A 26359-nucleotide genomic window follows, 5' to 3' on the forward strand; every position below is an offset into this window, starting at 1 on the left:
AGAAACTTATATTTAAGTACCAGACACAGAACTATAAGTCAATGAGTATGAGTTGTTTGAGAAAAGACATATCTATGTAGAAGGCTTCAATCGATATATGATAGGCACCTGGAATTACCAACTGTAAGGCTCATCTACTATGCATTTATTAGAATACAGATATCACTAAAGGTCACCTTTTAACATGACAAATCAAAAATATGGTTAATACATATTTCTCAGAAAAGAAGAGAAAATGTTAATATTGCTATGAAAGGTAAATGGAAACTTGTTTAAAAATTATTCATTCATTATAAACTTTTGTATGAATTTAACATTGATTCTTTCCAAATAAATACAATATATATATATATATATATATATATATACTGTAATATGATTTCAAGATGAAATCTTTTCTAATACTAGGATAAATTGTTTGCAAATATCTGATTTATCTTGACATTCTTTGAGAAATGAACTGCAAACTCACACTATCGTGAACTTTAATTGTTAGCATCATGCCTGCCATTTTGCATCATTAGTGCAGATTTGGCTGAGCAGAATTTAAAAGAATGTTTTGAACACAAAGGCATGTAATCTCTATGAGAGGAAACAGGCATTGCTGGTTCCTGAACCCATGCTGTTATTACATTTTCTAAAGTCAATGTTTTAAACAGTATTTAAGACTTAGTATCGGATCAAAACTAACAATCCATGAGAAGTGGACATGTTTCCTATTGACTATGAGGGAAGAATGAAAGGAATGACAAATGAAACAGGGGCATTAATGAAGCCTACAACCCTGAAAATACATGACTGATAAAGATTTCTCCGAGAAAGATGAAGAAAATTGTTAGCGTGCCTGAGAAAGGTAAATGGAAGCATGTTATAAACTCTTCACTCCTCACGCACCTTTGTAGCAACTTAACACTGATTTCTTTGCAAAACAGGTGTTTTCAGTTTATATACTGCCAAGGTGGCGTCTTCTGCTCAGTTATTTCTGAAGAAAATTCAGGTGAAGAATAGCACTGTGCTCCAAGGAATTTGACAAACCCCCTGCTTTCTAGCTTGAGCGCAGCTTTTAAACAGTCAGCGATTACACAAGCCACCACCACCACTCACTTCTTTCTCAGCCTTTCCTTCAAATCTCTGACCGTTAGCACCAGCCACGGCTGATATTATCTCTTTCTAAGGAAAAGGTAGTATGAAGTGTTCTACCAAGACAAATCAGTTTTTTTTTTCCGCTCGCCTTTGTTTTTGTAAACAGAAGCATAAATATTTCAGCAGTGGAAAAGATCACTCATTGGGGGCCCTCCAAGAAATGCATGAGTTGCCATAGATAGGGTACATTGGTTTTTTTTTTTGTCAATTAAAATTAAGAAAATGTTATGGAATGTTCAGTTATGACAATGGGAGTCTAATCGAGGTTTTCTTGAATCTTGGTTGGGACAAATGGACACGTCAGTTTAAATTTTAGTAGTAGGGCACACTATATCTTATGGTGGTTAATACCTTCCAGATGCCTCACTCCTTCTTAGCAGCCTACCACTGTTACTAAAGCAGGCAGCACAGTTGAGAAAGAGGAAACACTAATAGGACATTTATGATTATTAATAATTAACTTTTTTGGACTTTATCCTTTCATTATTGAATAATCCTGGTATTAAAGCGTAATTACTGATTAGATAATCCCAAGAAAACACTGAGCGTAAATGGGTGCAGTGGTGTACCTCCAGAGTTCCAATGCTCATGAAGTTGAGGCAGAAGGATGACAAGTTTGAGGGCAGCAGGGTTACCTACAATTGGGAGGAGAATCAAACTTGCAGATTTAGCCAACTAAGTGATCGTCACTGAATGCATAACAAACAAGAAACTATGTCGCAAATAAGTTATGGCTTAGGATGCTTGGCTTTTAAAAAAGAGATGTCATCTTCTATTACGTGTGAGAAGAGGAAATTAAGCCAAGTGGGTAAATTTTGGTAAAGTTAACTTTCGTGTTAGAGCTGACAACTTACTTTGTCTTACTCAAGTATACCCCACTTGGAAACCCCAGTAAATCTTTTTCTTGAAGGCCACCTACCACAAACACTGGGTAAGAGTCTAGAATGTTATCCTGAGAGTTTCTAATGAGTATAAGCAGGTAGCCAAGTGTTCCACATAGACAAACTGTGCACTAAGGTAAAGCTACTAAGAGCTTAAGACCCGTCAATTCTGAACTGTGTGTAACTGGACAAATGACTCAGTTTCTCTGGTCTCAGAGTTATTTATGTAAAAGGTGAATAGTAGGATCCGTAGTCTATGGAATTATTTTAACCTTTATTTAATGCATAAAATTCACCTAAAGTGATTCTTAGCTTCACTAAATCATCAGTGTGGCTCATATTTTAGTAAGATCCCTCTGAAGACAACATGAGAAATGGATTGCAGAGTGGGGAAAGCAGCTCCCGTGTTTCCCGAAGTGGATCATGCAGACCTCCATGAGAGGACTCGACAGCAAATGGAGACGGGAATAGTACCGTGAGATATTTGTTGACCAGTGGTTTATAAAGAAGAGATAAAATTATAAGGATTTCCTGGCGTCTAATTCACATTGCACTATTAATGGTGCACCAGAGCACTCCATACTATACCTGCTACTCCCATGCAGCTCAACTGTCCAAGGATTCGCTCAGCAGCTGGCTGCAGCAGACCTGGTGCCTATGTATAACAAACAACCAGACAGACAACAGAGCACACACAACCCCTTAGAAATTTAGCAGAAGCAAACTGCTCCGACTAGTCTACACCATGCCTTGAAACTGACCTGCTCTCAAGCCATTTAGGAATAAAACCAACCAAGCAGTCCTCTCCCAAGCCACCAGTAAAGACTGCATCTTTTTGCACCGGTGATCACAGGTGTAGAGCTGGAGGGTGCTGTACCAAGATATGATCAGACCACTTTTATCTTTGGGACATTTTAGTTTCACATGAGACAAGAATGAAATGAGGTTGCAGACTGTGGGTGGGGGGGAAATACTGTTTTAGAAGGGTTACTTTACTATCAGATACAATGGATCAAGCATAATCTCCAGAAAGTCAGAAAGTATGGGGTTCAGAAACAAATTAGATCTGTGAAAGACAATGAATTTTAGAATCTCTGATGTTATAATATCCTGCTGAATAAAGTATGGAGAAGTCGAGATAAGAGAAAGAAAGTGACAATGAATCCCAGGCAACACACTCCTTGGAAATCTTTCCTGTTGCTTGAATTACATACACACAAACTATATTTCTATTTCTGTACTTAAAACCACCATCTGCAGCTCTACTATACAATCCAAGAATTAGGAGAGCCGAATATATTATGAGCACAAAGCTTATGTAAAGCTATTCTAATAGTTATTTCATATGACTAAAATTTTAACTAAGCTGCATTGCTTCCTTAAGACGTCATTACAGTGCACAAGTAACAAAGTATGGTTAAAAGTATATATTAGTAGTTATTAAAGCTGAAAAATATAGGAAGAGTTATAATTGATATTAAATGTCATAAGATCTCTCTATACTTTTTTATTTGTTTGTAAGCAACTTCTTAGAAATATCCATGGTTTAGAAATTGCAAAAGAACATTAGTTGCTTTATCCTAATACAACACATCCAATTGCTCTATCCTCATACAACACATCCAATTGCTCTATCCTCATACAACACATACAATTGCTCTATCCTCATACAACACATCCAATTGCTCTCAGAGCTGAGACCTCTTGTGCAATCTTTGTACCTATGATTAGCCTGTCACCTAAACTAGAGCTAAAACCCGGGGTAACCCTTCACTCTTAATTTCAGAACAGCACCTTTTAGGTCTTTCTGCATCACTTTCAGGAAAGCAAGACTCAATGTTAATAAACCAAAGCCACTTCCAGCATAAGTGGAAGTGAAACTCTGAGCAGAGCAGGCAAGGACTCTCCTCAGTAACTGTCCATCCCCCAGCTATTGAAAAGTAACACGAAGACAAGAAAGGTAACTATATACTATACCGGTTGAACAATAAAATTCCAACTGCATTTGGGTCTGGAAATTTAATGACAATGTCATAATAAGGCTGCCTGGTTACTAATTCTCATACATTTCAGAACCTTCTCTCCTTCTGAATAAAGGTGTTATTTGTTCATGAGTTTACTCTGGTTTTCTAGGTTTTTGAAGTTGCTTGGCAACTTGAGTTACACATGTAAATATAGATGAAGGGTTTTAGGATTCCAACAGGCTATTTCTATTATGTGATACACCAAAAAAAAACTCAAGTAAGCAAGTAAATTGAGTCACAGCCAATTATTCCCATCACCTGCAAACCACAAATAAGAAAATCATTTTCTAGTTCAGTCACTACTCCTCTCAAGGTACTTTTTAAAAACACTTTTTTTAAACAGTATTAAAATACATGCCCACCCTTATATAAGTCTCCGTGTAATTATAGTTTTATATAATTAGAGTTTCATGTCAAAAGATTTACAGCTTTATCACCTCAAGCAACATTCAGAGCTGCCAAGAATGATTTATGCAATAATGACTTAAACTGTAAAATAGAATTCTCAAAGGAAGGGCTGTCAAGTGCTTCTACTTCAGATAAGTGGGTTTTTAAGAATTGATATTCTGGTAAATAGCAAACTTTGTTCTACCTAGAACAGTCCTATACAGAGCAAGATAGGAAGTATTGTGTCTCAGTTGGCTATGCAGCTCACGACATTTCCACTGGGACTCATTGCATATGCCCCTGGCTCCCACTGCTCAGGAAACCAGTGGGTCCCGTCAGGAAACAAGCTTTCATAAATAATATTTTAATCCTGAGATTAGTTTTGCTGTTCCATCAAGAATAAATTGTAAATGTAGAATATATCAACTATTCCTAACTTTCTCACTGTGTTCATTACATAACTTACATATTTCATTGAACTGCTGAATAAATTAAAAGCAAAGGAAGCATTTACTAAATAAAATCAGGAATTAAGAAGCATACCCTCAAAATAAATGACCTCTAAAAGGACTTAAGGAAACTTTAAGAAACAAACCAATGAAAATGTTTCTATTTTTTTCTTTCTGTCTCTCTGCTTTTATGAATACAAAGTGGCTTGCAGCAGGTCAATAAAAGGTGAGACTATCAAAGCATTTGAAGCTCATAAGCCTTGACTGATTTTATAGCTGTCATGTGAATAAGACAGTAAACACTCAAGATTCTATTCAATGCACCTGAATTAACATCAAAGCTAACCACTAGTTTATTGCAACCAAAGTAGGTAAACATATCTGTATCTTAACAGTATCCAAGGGGATTTCATTTAATAAGTTTTCCTTGAAATGTAGAAAAACTGAGTGCATCTATTCATTTCCTCTACCAGCTAAAGTTAAATAGACAGTGTCTTGCTAATACTAAAGATACCCTACTCCTTCAAAGTGTGTTGCACCTGAAAAAATCAACTGAGACAATTTTCACCAAGACTGACATCTCTATAGTTAAACTGGCTTCCAAACAAAGAATCGTATGAAATTGTTTTTAAAATTCGGATAGCTAAGTAAACCACCCAGGCATAGGTTTGCAATGGTCAATGCACTGACATCTTTACTAGAGGCTTTGTAACCAACAGGTTTGTGCTTAAATATAAAATTCCTTTTGAGAAGTGTTCTGAGCTCATTTTATGATTATAGTGAATGAATTGATAAGGGTGCAAAACTTCCACATTTTATTTACACCATAATAGGTACAATTCCTACTTAAAACCATTCTAAAAAAATGTACTCATTTTTTAATTGGTTTAGCCAGAGCAGTACTTGAAGTTTTTAAGCTGGAAAAAGTGTCTTAAACAGCCTTGAAAATATATCAACCAATGATGGACCACATTGCCTTGAAAAACCACAACACAGACCATGTCAACCTTATCCTTTATAGTCAGAGAAGAAACAGCACTGAACTTTTTACACTTTCAAAAAAATTGAGTTTCTTGGCATCATATAGACGAAAGAGGTAAGTTGCAGTGTTTCATGAAAGTCTCAATACAGAAATATTTCTAGACAGTGGAACTATTGGACTATTTATAATACATGAAGCTACTGATCAAAAAGGCAGAGAAAATGGGAAGGATTGAAGAAACAAGCTCTGTGCTGTTTGATAATCATATATTTGCTTTCATTCCGGAGCAATACAAACCTGTTTTTCCAGTAATACCTGGTTCCAAATAACCCACTCAAGTTTAACTTCATACAATGAAAAAAATCCAATAATTAAGAATTGCACATTTTGCAGCATGACACATTTCCTTTTAAGAAAATAAGAGAAAGAATCATACCTTTCTTTTGATATTCTTTTCTTCATAGTTTTCAAAGGAGTCACACTATGGTGTAGACTATAGCGTGGCATACATTTGCCAAACATAAGAGTTTTCTAAAACACTGAGAAGATTCTTCTCAGAATCATTATGTTTTGTACATACAACAGAGAGAAACAGATGATGCCATATGGGCAGAAACTGCAGCATACTTGTTTTCTACAGGTGTTTTACTAAATGAGTAAATGCCATTAAGTGTGCACCCTATGCATCTATATTTCCCTTAAAGGGATTATATGAGTATACAGTAATCTATTTGTATTCAGTTATCTATATCTATATCCATAATATGAACACACACATAGTTTTCAAAGGAGTCACACTATGGTGTAGACTATAGCCTGGCATACAGAGAAAAAGAGATACTGAGAGAGACGAAGGGAAAGGGAGCTATAGTATAAATGTATGTACATGGCTCCCAGGACAAAACTATAAGAAGGCAGTGTATCTTTAAAGTTGAAATAATGGCCTTAACTTTGAAGTGCTAGCTTATCTATGGTAGATGAGTGAATGCTAATAACCCTGCACGCTCACAGATTCTTTTTCGTATTTCTTACAGCGAGTAATGTCTTCTATATGTCTTATTTCATAACATATGTATGAACCCAAGTTTTGTGACTCAGTTGAAGGAGTTACTATAAATTCTGCTTAATCTTCTCTAAGAACAAAGAAAAGAGACAAGAAGTTCCATCCATCCACACTGAAAAAGCCAAGAAACATTCATAACTGTACCAATCTTCAATGCACATTAAATAGCTTCCAAGAAGACCTAGTGGAATATGTTCAAATGTAGGCAAATAAAATGTGTTTCTCTCATTCTAGGCACAGAAAACAGTGGATTTCAAATCTGTACATCATTCCTTTAAAAGGTGTCAGGACTGACTGATGACATTCTTGCCCTTGGTGACATTAAGTTACTGCACGTCTACAGAGTTCAAACAACGTTCCCTTACACGAAGAAGAATCTTTTTCCTACTGGTCCAATAATAAGAACATCCCTATTTCTTGCATACTAAGGTTTTACATTAAAAAAAATTCATCTACAATTAACTACATGGTGTTTCTCTGCATATGAACTTTGAGTAATCGAAATTTCATTTCAAGGGAATCAAATACAAGAAACTTTAATCAGGCCCACTTTACCATTTTTATGATAGTAGGTGACCTCCACTTTCCTCTCCTCTGACCCCAGCAACGCCTGGGCAATCTGGGCAATGTCATGCCTCTTGGTCTCAGGCCCGTGAAGGAAGTCGCAGGTGCATGGCTTCTGCATGACATCTGGCCTGGAGAACCCAGTCATCTCGCAGAACCCGTCATTGCAGTAGATGATGGCACAGTTCTGCACTCTGGCATTTGCAATGATAAATTTTTTATCTGCAATAAGGAGAGGGCAGGACATCTTTTAGACATCTTCCACAGGGTTCACACAAACACTAAAACAATTAGTTGCATAATAAGGGCCTGGAAAGCAGTTGTTTCCCCCAGATGCTAACTATCTAGACCCTTCCCAAGAATTAAAAATCACACACACACACATACACCTCTAGTACTTTATGTGTGAGATCAGTGGCAATAAGTAATTAAGGAATTAAGAAAATTATTTTATAATTTCAAGAACAGAAATATTCAATTTGTCTAGTTCCCAAGCTCTGTGAAAACCAGGGGTCCTATTTGACAGGCAGAAATGCAGCTTGCCAATGGATAATTCCAGAATGCTACTTACCTGTATGGTAAAATTTTTCCAAGTCAGAAAATTGAAACATCCTGTAACTGTCATGTTTCTTACATCAACTTTGACTGAACCTTAGAATGTCACTTTCTCAAAGCATTTATTATTCTTGGATTTGTTTTTTTCCTTGATTTTTTGTAAGGAAGGCGTATATGTTTGCAATTTTTACACAGGCTTGTGTTTTTAAGACAATTATCTTTAGCAATGAAATGACTTCACATTTATTAACAATAAATTATGTAAAGCTTTACACTTTCATAATTCAATTGCAAAGGATAGAAACTACACACATGCTTTAAGCATGATGATAACACATTAAAAAACTTTTTTCTATGTAACAAAGTAGAATTTTGTGTGATAGTAGATATTTTAATACCAATTCCATTAAGTGTGCTAGCAAACTGTTTGCTATTTTTGGAAAGAATATGAAGCAGGATAGAGAAGTTAATGTTGTACACAGACACCATATCTTCACATCATTAAATGCAGTCCTGCAAAATTTGTGAAGGTATGCAAAATAAATGCACACTGAGGGAGATTTAGGGCAGAATATAAAACTACAACTATAGGATTTTAAATTACTAGATTTATGTAAAATAATTAATTCCTCGTGGTTTGCTTACATGCCTACATTAAATTTATCTACATTCAGTCTCTGTGGGGTTACGGACTGCCCTTTGATTTTTAAATTTCCAGACAGCATGTCTAGGGGAGCAACACAGAGACACAATTACGGTTTTTGAGTAGTGAGCGTCTTGCACCCAAAACCAGACCACCACTCTCCAAATTATTCTTTGACGTCTATTTTCAGCTTCCGTACAAAGTTCAGTTTTAAGAGCCAACTGACATCTAGCAAGCGTCTTTGACATTCCACAGCCCAGCAGTTTACCAAGATAAAACAGTTTGCATAGCCATTTACATCGCTACTACCATTTACATGTCCTTGTTCTGAGCCTATGGTCGGCTCTGCTCCTGACTTTAAAAAGTCTGCCACAGAAAGGGAGCTTCATAAAGCAAGCCCATGCTATACCAGCACGTTCCCTTTAAGGTTGTGGACTAGTAGGGCATGAAGTAGCAAGGCAGATAATGGAGCAGTGGGAGAGGAGGATCAAATTGCCTGGTACAATGGAGTCCATAATCTAAAATGTAAATCCAAATTAATATTAGAGAGAGAACACTCCCGCTGCCATCCGAACTGCCTGACTGGCTTTCCCAGCCTCTAACTTGACAGTCTAGAGTTGCCCATCTCTCTAGGTTGGAAGCGACGGACGCCAAGTGCTCTACCAAAGCCAAAAGCGAGCGACAGAAGAGAACAAACGAACTTACTCTGTCCTTCAAATTTCCGTATGATGGTCCCCAGGAAGGTGTTTTGAGGTGCCACATGCCCCCTGCGAACAGGCATGTTGCCCGGGTCTTAGCCGAGCGCTCCGAGCTCGGAGTTCTCCCGGGATGTCTCCCGGGCTAGAGCCCAGGCCGGCGCGCAAGCCGCTCTTTGTGGCAGCGCATCTTCTTTGGAGAGCAGAAATCTCTTCCCATTAGCACCACTTCGAGACACCCGCGTTCCCCGCCGGAGTCCAATCCATCCCGCTCACCTTCTGGAGGGGGCCTCGCACCGGCCTGACGCGGGTGAGAGGCTTGGGGGCGGGGAGGGGAGGAGGCGGGGTGCGGGAGGCGGCGGGGGAGGGCCGAGGAACGCGGGGGGCGGGCTGGGCCGGGGGGGGGGGGGTGGTGGCGGGGAGTCACAAGGGCAATCGATCTGTTTCTCTTCTCCCAAACAGCGCCAATTTCCCAGTGCAAATGGGCTTAACCTGGCTGTTGCCCAGAGCCCCAAGGATTGCTGGTGGGCGGGGGTGGGGTGGGGTAGAAGACTTGTGCGCCTTTTGCAGGAAGGGGGAAAGGAAAAGAAAAGGAGGCAGGGTGGGGGTTGACGTTTCTGTCCCCGCCCTCTCCCCCTACACACACACACACACACACACACACACACACACACACACACACAGCGTTATCCTGGGAGCTTGGGCGCCGCCACAGCTCGGGTTACTCAAGCGTGCCTTAAGCGGAAGGCAGCCAAGAAATCTCCAAAACTCAGTGATAAAACAGCTACTCTGGGAAGGTGATCTCCACCGTCCCTAGCCATAGGGCTCCATCCTTAAGCGCCCTGCACCGAGATAGTTAACACACCCTCAGCTGCAAAGAAAAGACAGGTGGGAAGCCAGCCCTTCAATGAGTGTATTAAAGCTCCGCTGGCGCTCAGGATGTTGAAGATCTAAGATGCGCCACCTAAGAGTGCAGGTGCAATTTCAGGGTCCAGATCCCCTGAGCACCTGAAGGGTGGGCCCTGAATGAAGCCCGGGCTATCCAGCTTGAACTAAGCTTCTGAAAGATTGAAGGCTGTCAGCACCCAGCACAGCTCAGCATGCCGGGTTTCCCCGAGGAAGTCCCTCAGGAGTTGCAACGTTTGGGGGGTGACTGGGTCTCCAGGGACTAGAGGTTGCCAGGAGGATGATAAGGGCAAAGATTGTGTAAACAAATGGTTCAAAACAAGGCAAGAGTTTGGAATGGTTGAGGCTGGGCTCCAGGGAGAAAGAACAAAAGGTGGGTGGGGCTAAGAGTTTGCAGCCCTGAAGTGACCTCTCTTGCTACTTACCTTCTGAACATACTAGCCAATTCCTCTGGCTTTCTCCCCGTTTCTAAAGGAGCGCTTGCATAAGACAGGAAGAGATTCAAAGGGCAACATTGAGACCTCTTGATTCTTGTTTCTCAGAGTCTTCAAATGTGGGAATCTCCTGGTTTACACATACTTCGGTTCAAATCCTACCGAAGTCTTAAGGCAAGCTGGGCTAGGAAAAACATTTTTTAGAAGTTGTCCTTTCCACGTTTCTTTTTCTCCCCTCCTGCTTCTTTCCCTTCATTGATGCTGTCATCTTTAATAGCCATATCCACACTCCTTTCTGTGTTTGCCACCATTTCATTCTACAGGAGAGAGCATAGACAAATCTGTTGTTTCTATCATATTCTATGGACAATAAAGGTCGATAGACTTCCATCAGAACATGTAGCTGCTTGCTAGAAGGCCTCTGAAAGGTGAGGGTGCAGCCCATTGTCCTGCTTTGTCTGAGTCAACGAGGTTCGCATTTTGTTAGTTACAGCTCAAATCTGAAGAAAATAACGAGAGTGGAACTCTGTGTCAAGAAGCAAGGTTAGTTTAGGAAGATATTTTGTAAGAAATGGGAGCCAAACATAACACTTTATATGTTTCAAATCCAAAGAAAAACAAGAACCCGCGAATTTTTAATTATTTCCTATGACAGTATTGAAAACAAATCAAAAGGAAGGCAGCATCTGAAAAAGTTGAATTGTCTAATTAACTAGTTTGATTGTCCCTGAATCTGTAGAATTGCCTCCCTTATAATATTGAGGATATACCCTTTCCCAATGCTTGGTTTATTTTATCTATTTTTACTTTGTAAGTAGATTATTCTGTCATTCTCTTCCCTAGCTGCAGCTGGGCCTGAAACAGGAACTTTCCACTTCCAGAGGCGAAATGTGTGGAGCTCTCCGTGGTGCTGACTTGGATTCTGCTGTTAGCGAATGGTTACTGAGGAAGTCAACCAATGGCAGTGGAATTTCAAACTCAGTCAAGTGGTTGTTAAGTCACATAGCCCGATCTTAGTCACCAAATGCCTAGAGAAACACACGTTACTATTTTTGATTCATTTCTTAAACACCCTCCCTTTTTACTTAGCTTTTTAAGTAAATTCAAGTTCACATTTCTCCTCAAATCAAGGACTCCAGGGAAAGAAGACTAACCTACAAATTGTGCAGATTGTAAGTTTCCCATATAAAGTTTCATTGCCTATAAGGTTTCATGACACAATAATACAAGAGTAAGTTGTAACAAAGCAGCATGGTTCGCTAATAAATTTTGAATGACTTTTAAACTCAGCAAATGAATACCACTTTAAGGTAGTAAAATCCCCAGTATGTTTTGAAACATAAATGTTTATCTACTAAAAAAAAAAAAAGAATCGGCATGCAGAAATTTGCTGTGCAATGCTTCTATTCATGACTGTGCCATTGACTTTCACGGGCTATTGAATTTGGAAACCCTCTAACTCCACTTTCTTCAAGAAACAAAAAAGGAATCCTCTTCACCAGATATAGCTATAATTCTCAAAATGGTATTTTTATTCATTTATTTATTGGTTTTTCGAGACAGGGTTTCTCTGTGGCTTTGAAGCCTGTCCTGGAACTAGCTCTTGTAGACCAGGCTGGTCTCGAACTCACAGAGATCCGCCTGCCTCTGCCTCCCGAGTGCTGGGATTAAAGGCGTGCGCCACCATCGCCTGGCAAAATGGTATTTTTAGATTAACTAATACATACATTATAAATTTCCATAGCTGTGTAATATATAAGGTTTATATGTTATATTACATGCAATGTAATATGTAAGATTATAGGTTTCACAATTTTCCAGCCATATTTAAATAAGATCAGTTCCATTGACGAGTCTATGCACAATCATATAACATTCCACAGCCTATGTATTGTAATTGACTGGTTTGAACAAAAGATTAAAGGCATTCTGTTTCTAAATTACCCCGGTAATTGTGTTCATGCATTATATATTGCCACAGTGGAAGCAAGTACATTAATCTATACTCACCCAATAATAGAATAAAACCAAAGGGTGACAACTAGGTTTCTTGCAGGCTGGAAAATTATCTACTTTCATCTCCATCCTTTATAAATCTAACTTCAGACATTATGTGTTTTCTTTCTAATAAGCATTTTGAATTTTTGGAGTTGTAAATTCAAATAATGAAAATTAGCTTAAACTGGGCTCTCAAAATACCATGAAATGTACAACTTGACACTCAGTCACCTAATTATGAACAAAGATACAGAATAGGTTCATATATCTTTTAAAGCCTATAGTTATTCACATTGCCTTGAAACTAAGCTACTAAGAATTTAAATATGTAAATATTTTAACAATGCCTACCACATCCACATAATAAAAAATATGTTTTTACACACACACACACACACACACACACACACACACACATATATGCATCTGTGTGGTGTTGCTCAGTGATAAAGCATACTAGCTCAGCATGCATGGCAATCTAGGTTCAATTCCTAGCACACTTTTTTTTTAAAGAAATCAGACTTTTCTTAATAACAAACATTAGAAAAATTTTAAGCATCATGTAGGCAGAGGATGTTTGGTTCCCAGCTGCCCAGACTAAAATAATCACACGGAAACTGTATTGATTAAAACACTGCTTGGCCTATTAGCTCAGGCTTCTTATTAACTAACTCTTACATTTTACATTAAGCCATTTCTATTAATCTATGTGTCAACACGTGGCTGTGACCTATCAGTACGGTTTCCTCTGGTGTCTGTCTCCTGTGGTGGCTACATGGCATCTCTGATTCTGCCTTCTTTTCTCCCCTATCACTACTTGGGATTCCTTCCTTGCTCTATTCTGTGCTGCCATAGGTCCAAAACAGATTCTTTATTAACCAATAGTAATTAAACCTATTCACAGCATACATAGGGGAATCACACATCAGCATCATACATGGTTTCTCCAGTCTTTATGTGATATTCTTATGCTAAGAAAAACTGGCAACTCTATGAGCAACTAAGTGGTATTACTTCAGCATTTTTTTTACTGTTTTTGAAGTGATATAGAACGTAATTTGATGAGATGTATGTAAAGTAATTTTGTACAATTTAGCAAATATCTGCTATTGATCTGATGACCACAATGTACCATTATAATAATTATCTTAATGTGGCCTTCTGTGGAGATATGGTAGAGTCTTTTACTAATTGGGTCACATCTAACTAAAGAAACAACTGAGTTTACAGTTATGAGTTGGGCAGATTTTGCCTTGTATTATCCTCCGTGACTTGGAATCTCCAAAGAGGCAAGAATGTTGACATCATCTATTAACACAATAATATGTTTGTACAGATTGGAGTAGAGAGAAAAGACTAGGAACTAACATTACACTATTTCATTATAGTGGAATTCGGGGCTGGGAGATGGTTCATTGCTGAAATGCTTTCTGCACACCATGATCATCTGAGTTCTCATGACCAGGCTTGGAATTCCCATCTCCCACAGAGACGTCAGGTATTGTGGCTTGTCTGTAACATCAATGTTTGGATAATGGGGAGAGGTGAATTCCAGAATTTTAGCCAGGCAATCTAGTTGAAACAATGTGTTCAAGATTCAGTTAGAAATCCTGTCCTATAAAATAAGGTGGAAACTATCTAATCACAATCGAGATTCTTTGAAAATCTAAGGAACAGAGTGATATTGGTAAATACCCAACATTGGTCTCTGACCATCCCCACTCATGTATGTACATCCCATACACAAAAAACCCACTAAAACACAACAGAAAATGTTTAAGATATATTTTCCTGTCTTATTTCACAAATCAGTGGAACAATTCCTGATTTCCAGACAGTGTGAACGGTAAGTAAAAGAGATATGCAAGTATTTAGCATAAAATCTGGTAGGTTGTGAATTATTTTTCTCATTGCTGACATATTAAGCTGACTATAGTAACAAGCTTGGTTCTGTGAGGACTGGGGTGCCTATCTCTTTCTTATTAGTTATGACCATGATCACAGACAACAACCTGTTCAAATGAGACAAAGATCCATCAATAACAGAAACAAGAAGTGATGATAACAGATATCACGAAATAACTGAACTTTATAGCATAAAAAACACCCCAAATATGAGAAAAGTAGAAGGTTATAGCAATATTCTAGCTTAATATTTGGCAGCAGACAGTAGTAAGTTGTTTACAGTATGATTTTTTTCATTTAAGAAATAATTCAGTAGTCAGATAAAATTGAGAAACATTCTACATATCGCCTTTTTGAAGTCTGAACTATTTCACTCAATATTTGTAGACATTAAAATTGTTTTAGTTTGCCTATTAGTTCTTCTGTTGTTTACATTATTTGATAATAGTCCCTACTTTTAATTTGACTCCAGCCATTTTGAAAAATTTAACTAGGAAATGAATCTTGCTTTACAAATAAGTGCTCTATAGATATATTTTGAGGTGATAGAGCAGGATTTAATAAATTTGCCTTTTATATTGAATCAAGAATTCCAATTTATGTCTAACCGATTTTATAGCATGTTTGACTACTTCAGGAAAAATAATGGGGTGACTAGATGTTCTCTTTGTGGGAGAGATTGAGGAGCCTTTGGGGAAAACAGTGAACCAAAGTATAAGAGCTTAAAATTTGATTTAATCATGAATTTCATGATTTTCGGGGAAGTCATAAATGTTTCCGACTGTTATATGAAGGGTACATAAAGTAGTAAAGTAATTTAAATATTTTCCTATTATAGCTTTATACTGACATTATAGCATTTCCACACAGATTTAGAACACCTTTATAGAAATCCAAAATATTTAAACATCAAAATAATTTTGAAGAATAATTGATGTAAAATACAAAATGCACATATTAAAGGTTCAGGTAATAGTTTTAAAGAATGTTCTTTCTTTTTTTTTAATTTTTCGAGACAGGGTTTCTCTGTAGCTTTTGGTTCCTGTCCTGGAACTAGCTCTTGTAGACCAGGCTGGCCTCGAACTCACAGAGATCCACTGCCTCTGCCTTCCGAGTGCTGGGATTAAAGGCATGCGCCACCACTGTCCAGCTTGTTTTTTCTTGTATATAATTAGAGTATTTCTATTGTATTAGTTTTTCATACAACATCCCAGAAGACCCTTAGTTTTATTCATTTCTCCCCATATTCTACCCTTGCTCTACTGTCCCTCCTCATCCCCATTTGATCCTCATATTCCAATACACCTCCAGTCCATCCATAACTATCTATTCTATTTGCTCTTTCTAGGGGAGATCCAGCCTTTCCCCTCCCCATTTCCTTACTCTATATCTAACCTCTGTGGTTCTCTGTGTTGTAGCTTGCTTACCAATGGCTTAAAAGATAATATCCACATGTAAGTTAATATATACCATATTTATCTTCCTGGGTCTGGTTTACCTCACTCAGGAATTTTTTTTCATTTGTTTGTTTAGCTTCATACTTACTTGCAAATTTCATGACTTCCATTTTTTCAATGTCTGAGAAATATTAGCCTATGTAAATGTAACACATTTTCTTTATCCATTCATTTGTTGACAGACATTTAGTTTTTTTCCAATTTCTGGCTATTATTAATGAAGCAGCAATAAGCATGGTTGAGATAACATCTCTGTACTAGGATGAAGTATCGTTAGGGTATATGCTCAAGAGAAGTATAGCTGGTAGATGGAACTGAGGATGACCAATTCCCATCTTTCTGAGGAATCACCACACTGATTTCCTTAAAGGTTATACAAGTTTGTACTGTCACTATCAATGAAAGACTGTAACCCTTACTCCACATCCTCAACAGCATGGACTGTCATTTGTCTTATTGATCTTAGTCATTCAATTTGTTGTAAGATGTCATATTTACCGTTACAGTTTTTAACATTAAAATGAAAGAATTCATATTAAAACATATAAAGGGAAAATGTGTGGGGGAGTTTTAGAAATAGCATAGATAGTCTTCCAGATATGTCTACTGAAATAGCTCACTCAAAAATTGGCTTAGTGTTCTTACAAATTATTTTACCAGATGAAGTGTAGTAAAAGGGCCACTTGTTTGTTTCCCAGCCACCTGGCAGCTCAGACCCAAAATAACCACACAGAAATGGTATTAATTAAAACACTGTCTGGCCTATTAGCTCTAGTTTCTTATTAGCTATCTCTCACATATTAATTTAACCCATCTCCATTAATCTGTGTGTTGACACGAGGCTGTGGCTTCCCTGGAAAGTTCCAGCATCTGTCTCCGGCAGGGCTACAAGACTTCACTTTGACTCTGCCTCCTTTCTCCCAGCATTCAGTTTAGTTTTTCTAACCTAGCTCTGTTCTTCCCTATCACAGGCCCAAAACAGCTTCTTTATTAACCAATGGTAATCACAGCAAACAGAAGGGAATCCCAAATTACCTCCCCTTTTCTGTTTAAATGAAAAGGAAGGTTTTAATTCTAACATAGTAAAATTACATGTAACAAAACAGTTATCAAGTAAGAATTATAGTTACAATATTTAAATCTACTTTATCTTTTATCATAACTAAGAAAACTATAACTATCCATTCTTCAACTCCATCAAAGACTCCAGAAGGATATAATATTATCTAAGTAAACAGGAAGTGCATTGTAAGCAACTTCCAAAGCTCTAGAATTGCCAGAGACATCTTGTTGCCTGTACAGTTATCCAAAGTTCTTCTGTAATGCTGGAGCATTAATATTCAGCCTACAGGCCCATCGTATCCACCAGACTTTTCCACAAAGCAGGAAATTTCAAAAGCTGGTCTGCCTACATTGGCAGTTTGTCAGTCACTTTCTTTTGTGTCTGCAGAATGTCTGGCAGACTCTTTCATGAAGCAGGAACCTCCAAAGAACATCTCATCTTTAGACAAGTTCAGCAGTTATTTCTCTGTGGGCCCTACATGTCCAGTTCATTCAGCATAACATCAAGCAATCCAGGCAAGATCAGTTTCTTGCCCAAATAGCTAGCAAATTCCATAAGGAGCCTCTTCAAGGCCCATTATCTTCTTGATTGGAAGTAGATTGGTGCTGCCAGGAGCAGATGTATCTCGTTGTCATGAAAAGTTACTAAAACATTTTAAATGCCATATTCTGTAGTCTTTGAAAGATCTGAAGAATATCTATCCATCTGAAATTTATCTCTGTACATCTAGAAAATCTAACATGACTAAAAGCTTGACTATTATAGATGACTATTAACCTATATTTCTTAATTATACATTGCATTTTAAGTGAGCTGCACAAACATAATACCTTAGTCAAGAGCAGAAATACATATAATAAAATTGACCTTAAGTTTGTATCAATTGACCAAGATCCATACCAATGCAAATCTCTGTATCAATGAAAACCTATAAAAAACATACCACTTAACCTGATATTTAATGTTCAAGGCTTTAGAGTATAGGTATATAGCACCTGTGTGACTGATTTCAGTTACTGGGACTCCTCCTTTCAGATGTCAAACTGACAAAGAATGGACCAAGGCATTAGGCATACATAAAACCATTATTAGGAAGGATACACCAAGAACAAATCCCAATACCTTAGCAAAAGGCCATTGGGGAAAAAATTTAGGGTTTGCTAAATCCAGTCATGTGGTCAGTTGTTTTTACTATTTCTAAGACTACTTAGAGTAATTTTTTTGTGTGTCTATGTGTGTGTGTGTCTGTGTGTGTGTGAGTGTGTGTGTGTGTGTGTGTGTGTGTGTGTGTGTGTAATGGTTTGTCAAAAAGTATGGAGTAGTTTCATTACTAGAAATAGTTATCTTTAAAATACATATGCATACTGTATATGTATACTGAGGTCAGAAAAATACATAGGGTGCCATTATGACTCTCCACCTGACTTTTTAAGGACAGGATCTCTCTTTCGTCAAACCAAAATATCACTGGTTTTACTTGGTCTGCCAGTGCTCACCTGGGAGTTTAGGCACATATGTCTACGCTTTGCCATTTTGCTTTTATGTGGATGTGAACTGTCTAAACCCAGGTCCACTTGCTTTCACATCAAGTATTCTTAATCACTGATATTTGTATCCCAAACCAAGAATAATTTTTAAAACAATTAGAAAAGCAAACTATTATCAATGCTTGTGGTATCTTCTAGTATAGTGTGGCACAGTTGGGTAGGGGCTTGTTTTCTCTACACTTTTTTTTTTTTGATTTTTCGAGACAGGGTTTCTCCGTAGCTTTTGGTTCCTGTCCTGGAACTAGCTCTTGTAGACCAGGCTGGCCTCGAACTCACAGAGATCCGCCTGCCTCTGCCTCCCGAGTGCTGGGATTAAAGGCGTGCGCCACCACTTTTAAGTGGTCTCTGAAGGTGTTGATGGAGGCTATAAATAAAAGATTATAAATAAGTTTTATTCTTTCAGCCTGTACCTCATTCTCCATGCCCTCTGTATGATTTACTAAGAAGTTTCAACTTATTCTTTTCTCCTTTTAGACACACATTCAGCATCTTGGCGACCATGTGTTATTTATTTCAGGATGCCTAATACTGTGCATGCCATCTGTCATCTAGTGGTGGCCAATAAGTGTTGTTATGAGAAAGAAGAAAACAAAACATACAGGATGAACATATGAATGGACAGAGAGGAAAGAGAAGGGAAGGGCCAATGGAAGAAATGCAGTTGGAACAGGTGAGGCAGAGGAAGAAAATAGGAAAGGAAATAGTTGGAAAAAGAGATAAATAAAAGTGGGTAGCAAGAGAGGAAAGAGCAAAGAAAAGACTAAAAGGGAACAGGAATGGGGAGGATAAAAGAAAAGCAAAAGAAAATAAAGAAGAAATAATGGAAAGAAAATAGATTTTTTTTCACGCAACATTATGAATTTCTAAGAACCACACTAGCCATTTTCCTATGTAGAGTGTTAAATAAAATTGATGTGTGCTTGATATTCTGTGTTTATAAATGATTTACTACAAATAGCATCCATTTTGATGACAACATAAAGAATTATAAACATGCATGCAAAGTATCATGCTCATAGGCAGTGCAAAATCAATTTTATACTGAAATTAAGTGTAACTGTATACTCACAATTATCCAGCTTTCCTTGACTGTAAATCAAAGATGGTCATATTTAAAGTGGTCATATGTATGATACCATTAAAAGCCAGGGCTCATATATGCATTGTGCATGAGTTAGTATTTGTTCTTACGGCCATTTCTTCTTTACAGTTTTCTGTGCTGGCTTCGAAGGGAACTTCCTGCTCATAGAGAGAGGCAGGTGAGCGCATGAGAACTCTTTCATCTGAGCTCAGTTTTGCAGCTGAGAAGATTGAGATGGAGAGAAGATTTGCTTTAGGTCATAAAATGAGTTCAGTTCAGTTCACTTTGCAGCCTTGTAACTAATATGTGAATCCCATTCTCTTCTGCACTGCTGAAACATACTCCTTCTCCCAAATCTGTTAAATTTCTAAATTTGATAGCTAATTTGAATGTTTCTTTTTAACAAACACTGCATATCTCAGCCATACTTCGCATTCAGGCACATTGCAGCAAAGCTCTGCAGTGCTTTGGATCTTGAGATGCTTTCTGATACTTTAGCCTAATGTGGCCGTGTTCAATCTTTTCTAAGACAAATTTCCATTTCTCTGTCTCTAATTGATCCTAACTCAACATTCTATATCACCTTGAACAAAATGTAATTATGAAACTGTATCAGACTAATATTTCCTTTCCAACCTTCTGTGTTAAATTCCTTTGTTCAATACTGTTAATATATTTTATGTGGGGAGTTTAACTAAATAATGAAACTGCCGTGGCTGCCCCCTATTGAATTAGTCATTGACATTGTTAGCCTAGAATAGACCAACACTGGAAATGATTCTCATTTCATCCATACATTCTTCAAGTTATAGAAGATTTAATTTCTTACCACTTTTAATCTAAATTGTTATTTCACAGTTTTATGTCACAGAGCAGCAAATAGCATGGGGTCATTTTCTTGCCCATTGGGTTCTCACTGTCATTTCTCATTTTATCAACTGTAATTTAAAGAATGAATTCAACTCAGAAACTCCTGTTCCAAATCTTTTCACTTTTATTTGATGGTATTTTTTTTTCATGCATTCTCACTGATACAAGTTTTTGCTTTAAGGTACTACTTAAGTCATTTGTGAAAGAAAGCACTTAATGGCCCATGGGATGTTTCAGTAGGTAAAGATCCTTGCCTCCTAGCCTGAGAAATTCAGCTCAATTCAGATGACCCACATGGTAGAAGGAAAGAACCATTTCCAGCCAGCCTTATTCTTGAGTTCCACACACACACTGTGGCATTCAGGCACTGCTCACGCCAACCCACGTCAAATAAGTGCATACTAAAAAGAAGGAAGAATGGGTACCCAAAAGTAATATTTTAAGGGAAAAGGCCTTGGACAACATGCTACTTGCCTGTTTGTTTCAATGATGATCATTCCACTTAATTGTAGAAATTAGTATTTTCACAGAATACCCTGAAAACAGAATTAAGCAATGTAACATTGGCTTTCCTTTGAGAGCTCAAGTGCTCTCATTGACTGGAGCACTGACAAATTAACAAAGAGTAGAGGAAGAAAATTCTTTTCCTGCGTGTGATTGCAAGTGTGCCTTGGTTGAAAGCAGCAGAAATCTCCTTATCACCGAACTTGACTCAGAACCTGTCAGTCCTGACTCAGAAGCCTGCTCGTCTTCTGCTATAAAAGTCTTTATCATCAGTCATAACTCAGCCCGAACCTTTGCCATTGTGAGGTTCAGAGTTGTTTGATCTACAGCTTTCCACTTCTCTCATGTTTGTTTCTTCCTGGTAACAAAATTACTCTAGTCTATACAGGCTTCAGATAGCATGTCTGGTACAGGGAATCACCACAAAAGAAAAATCGAACCCATTTTAAAAATAAATAAAAATAAAAGGAAGAATGATATACTTGTTGAATCATCTGTCTTCATTTTTCTGTAAAACCAGGCAAATCACCTTCACATCTCAGAACTTCCCAACAGCATTCCCCCCTGATATTAGATCAGAACTCTGCATTGTAGTCAACCTCAACTGTGAAGTTAATACATAGGTATTTTAGCACATTTTATTTCATATTGGGAATTCTATGCTGAAGTTTTTCAGTCTCTGCGAAAGGTTCCACGAACATATTTGCATGTATAACTAATGATATATCTTCATTCTCTACATTATCTTAAGCAATTTCCAGATAAAAAATTCCTGACAGAAACATTTGTATACAACTTAGGGGCTCAACTAATATGAGATAACATCATAACCTGAGACCAAATAAGCAATTTTTTGGAGGACATTTTATATTCCTAATATCCTCCAAATCATGTTGCACGCCAATCTCTATCCCCAACAGGACTTTTCATTTTGTCTTTCTCCATTTTATCAGAAAGCTATAATGATTCTCTAACAAAACCCAGTGTAATAAATGAATCATCTGGTGATTTCTCATAAAGATACCCAGTTGAAATTACTGATAGCTTCACTGTTCCCTTGGCTATTTCATGATCTAAATATGAATGCATATCTTCTATGATTGTCTAATCAGAAACATAAAGATACATTTGCAGTAATCTAAAAGTCTAAATGTTTCAACCATTTGCAAGTATTTATACACTTTCATTGTTAATCTGTGTGGTTTTAAGCATTGACTTTTTCAGTGAATACTGATAAAATTAAAACTATAGGACATTGGCCTCTTCCTACAGAAAGTCTTAGCAAGAGTACAAATAGGTGATATATCACTGTAACTTTGGTTCATGTAGGTTAGAAATTTTACAAATCTATGTTATTTTAACACATAGGCTTCTTACATTTGTCTCTTTGCCTTTCTGATATGTTTAGAGGAATCATACCTCTTAACTACAGTACCTGGGAGAGAGTCATTCATAAAAGTATAGAAATTATTCAAGGGTCACATTTCTGCTTTAAGACATTCGGCAGTCATTTATTTCAAAATATGAAGAAGGGTCTAAGTCACTGATTCATTATATCTTCTCAAGTGTGTGAAGAACGTAGCCATTAAAATAGAGCAGTAATTGAAATGCATGCTATGTGTCAACTGATGTCTTAACATCTTTATAGTTAGGAACATACGTCTAAGACAAACATGTTCCTGCAGTTTCCATGACTGATCACTAAAAATCACTCTGCACTATCGGGTGTCCAAAGGGAAAAGATGGATGTGACATATTTTGATGGTTAATTATGTCAGCTTGCCAGGATCCTCTGGGTAAGCCTGTGGAAAACCATTGCCATTGGATTACCTGAAATGGGAAGACCCATACTAAACATGGGCAGTGTCACAGCCACACGTGTGGGTTAGTATTCATTGTCAGCTGACAAATTTCAGAATTTCCCCAGGCAGTGGGCCTCTGGGCTTCCCTTTGGGGAATTATTTCAGTTATGGTAACTAATATGGGGGTATCTCTACAACTGGGATGGCAGAGAGTATACATGGAGAGAGGAACTGAGCAGTAGCATGAATAAATCTCTCTCTGCTTCCTGGTTGTGGATACAATGAGATCAGCTGTCTCAAGCTTCTGCAACCTTGTCTTCTCTATGAGGGTGGACAGAGCCTTCAAGTGGGGAGAGAGAATAACCTTCTTCTCTTTCATGCTGCCTTCCTCAGAATAAACTAGGGCAATCTTAGTATATTTTTTGTATATGTATATATGGCTTTGTATACAGGAAAGGTGAGATAGGCACAAGCATTTATTAATTTTTCCTTCCTGCCTATATACACAGTGTGGCCCACTATCTCCTCCTGCTTCTGCTATTGTATCTTCTCCACTATACTAGATTGCCCTCAACTGTGAGCCAAAACAAACATGTCTTTATGTTGTTTATTATTATTTTGTGTCTCAACATCAAGACTAGTAACTAAGACACACATTATATACATTTTAGTGTGCCTAATTTAAATTCAAGTGAAACCATTACTAATCAGATACCAAATTCTATAATTAATATCTCACATATTGATATGTCTCAGGAACACATACAGAAACCTTGAAAATATAAAGTATGAGGCAGAAAATACTGGTCTAACATTGAAAAGAAACTCCATGAAAAATTTATATATTTATATAACTTTCTTTTTTCACTGAAATGGAGCAAAGTTCTTATAACTGGCCAGACATATTTTTTTCACATACCATCAAACTCTTCAGTTGTTTACAATCATTAAAATTGTAACTTATAATATGTCTTTAAAAAAAGCAATAAAACTTCATTATTATGGCTGCAAAATAATGTAAATATTGTCAAGTGCAATGAGAAAAGTAGCCTTGGAAAATCTTTTCTTCATCTCTCAGGAATTGATTGAATCCAGCATTTATTTGCCCATACAAAACAGTGGCTGCCCAAAGGTTCTCATCTTCCTTTTCACCCTCTTCCTCTGGTGTTATTATCTCTCTCTTTTTAGCCCTAAAAACAAAAACAACAACCAAAACTGCAAATTCTCATACCACAGTGATTTTCAGTGGAATCATTTCTTCTTTGGGAAAAGCTGCTTTCTGCTTGTCCAGGTGCCCCAGAAAGTGTTTGTGTCTTGAATTACAGGACTCCCCACCCTACCCCACACTGATCCACAACCAGATTAGCAACTTCTTTATATATTTTCTGCCATTGGAAGAGCAAACATACCGATTTGTACATACTGTACAATCAGAACAGCTGGGCTGCCTACCTGCAGGTAATTGATAGTGAATGACTGTTTCCAAGATACGATCTGTTAAGAGTCATTCTACATCTTTAAGAACCTGTTTGTTCTGGGTGTTGGATATTTTTGAACAAGAATAATCGACAGGCTTTTTCTTCATCAAGAGGATTTGGTGAAATATCCAGTAAAGGTGGGGGTGGTGCATGACTTTAATCCCAGCGCTCGGGAGGCAGAGATAGAGGCAGGCGGATCTCTGTGAGTCTGAGGCCAGCCTCGTCTACAGGAGCTAGTTCCAAGACAGGCTCCAAAGCTACAGAAAAACCCTGTCTCGAAAACCAAAAACCAACCAACCAACTAAACAAACAAAAAAGGTTTGATTAAGCTTGATACTAAAGCTAAAAGATACCCTAATGAGTAGTGAGAGGCCCAGAGCCCATAAATTCAGTGAGTCCACAGTCCTATCATAGCCCCTAGCATGCTGGCGATGAGTTCAAAGCCAGGGAAAGAAACACACTCTGAAAATGAAAGCAGAGCCATGGGAAGAAACACTTTGTCCCTGAAGCTACAGCCAGAGAAAAGACACTGTGGAATAAAACCAGGACCAAAACAACACACTAAGCTCTTACCAAAGATATTTGCCCTGGTCCAAAATTTGAGTCAAAAAACAAACAAACAAAAAAAAAAAAAACAAGGAAAGAAACACAATTTGGCTCCTGAATCAGAGTCATCTCTGTTCCCCCCTCCCTGACTCAAAACCAGCCAATACCCTGAGCAGGGAAAATGGACCAATCACTGACCCCCTACAGGCTTGGACTTCCCCTAAGGCAGTGACGGGCATTTGGGAATTTCTTTACATCCTTGGGGTAGCCAATCCCAAGTCTGGAGGCTGGGAATTCCCTAGGTCTTTCCCTCTGTATAAACTCTCTCTTTTTGCTGCTCAGGGTCTTTCCTGCTCTGTTCTTGTTGCTGTCGCTGCTGCTGCTACTAGTACCTCTATTGCAGTTGCTGCTGCTGCTGCTTTGGACAGAAGGACCATAGTGAACTCGCAATAAAGACTCTCTGCTTTTGCATCAGATACGGTCTCGTGGTAATGTTTTGGGAGTTTGGACTTTGGGCGTGACAATTATTAAAATAAGTGATTTGGAATGACAACTAAATTATTGCACATCTGTCAGTTCACAGTTGAAAGACCACCCAGGGTTAAGCCCTTGATATTTCATGGAAAGACCTAAAATAGCTCAGGTTAGTTATAAAATTGAGAGACGTAATGATGAATTTTCAGTTCAAAAGATTTTCCTCAAAGAACCGAGGTATGGTACTAAGCTAAAAATTCACTAAAAGTGAGAATATTCCACATATTGGCAGCTACTGGTCTGATCACTGAATCTTCTTTTCAGCTTGGCTTGTTGGAGAAACAGTTTCCTTTGCAGGTCAGCTTCTCTGAAAGGTAGTTTCAGGTTTTGTTATTTATGGGAGCAGAGAGGAGCCTGGTGAAACAGGTCAGTTTCAGGGACTTCCTGAAGCTATTTTGAGTTGTTTACTTCACTGCTTAAGGAGTTTCCACCTAGGATGGACTATTTCATTCTCATAGGAAACTGTTACATGCCCACCAGAGTTGAGTTTTGACAACACAGAGTTATGAAAGACTTGGTTTATGCTATTTTAAAGTCCTGTTAACTATTTTATAGACCCAAACTGCATATTGAATGAATGACATGTGTCATGTTGTGAAGTACGTTTTGTTGTACAGACAATAATCATCTGTCTTCATGGTGTGATGTTAGGTGTAATATTTATGCAGTGAGGTCCACTAAATAAATAGGCTTACATAGTCTATTTCTGTTTTATTTATCTTTTATTGATGCTAAAAACATTCAAATATCTCTTTTTAAGCGTTTTGATTTATGAAAGAACAGTGCTGGCTGTGTTCTATTATTTTAGAATGCTTGGTTTGTCCCCATGTACAAATCCATGCACACTT

General features: G+C 37.7%; 1 protein-coding gene and 1 long non-coding RNA gene across 7 annotated transcripts in view; one reads left to right on the forward strand and one right to left on the reverse strand.

The window, feature by feature from the left end:
- The window catches only part of Kcnh7 (potassium voltage-gated channel subfamily H member 7), a 421266-nt gene extending 411738 nt beyond the window's left edge, over positions 1-9528 (reverse strand). For all 4 annotated transcript variants that reach the window (XM_041631379.1, XM_041631378.1, XM_041631377.1 and 1 more), the window contains exons 1-2: positions 9397-9528; positions 7485-7715 (exon numbers count right to left, since the gene is read on the reverse strand). In XM_041631379.1, coding sequence (XP_041487313.1) covers positions 7485-7715; positions 9397-9472 — 307 coding nt within the window. In that variant the 5' untranslated portion in view covers positions 9473-9528. The remainder of the gene's footprint in view (positions 1-7484; positions 7716-9396) is intronic.
- A 48-nt stretch (positions 9529-9576) lies between these two features.
- Positions 9577-25393, forward strand: LOC121433134. Of its 3 annotated transcripts, XR_005972284.1 has the most exons (5): positions 9577-9696; positions 11570-11898; positions 14113-14222; positions 19907-19955; positions 25320-25393. It is a non-coding gene; the product is annotated as an uncharacterized LOC121433134 (long non-coding RNA). The 3 variants fall into 3 exon arrangements; XR_005972283.1 differs by lacking the exon at positions 25320-25393 and having other exon boundaries at positions 19907-21477; XR_005972285.1 differs by lacking the exons at positions 19907-19955; positions 25320-25393 and adding an exon at positions 16048-16063.
- Positions 25394-26359: the final 966 nt, after the last annotated feature.

This window comes from Microtus oregoni, unplaced genomic scaffold (genome assembly GCF_018167655.1).
Source record: "Microtus oregoni isolate MIOR12 unplaced genomic scaffold, Mior012 000037F_ref0000500, whole genome shotgun sequence".
NCBI classification, from domain to species: Eukaryota; Metazoa; Chordata; class Mammalia; order Rodentia; family Cricetidae; genus Microtus; species Microtus oregoni.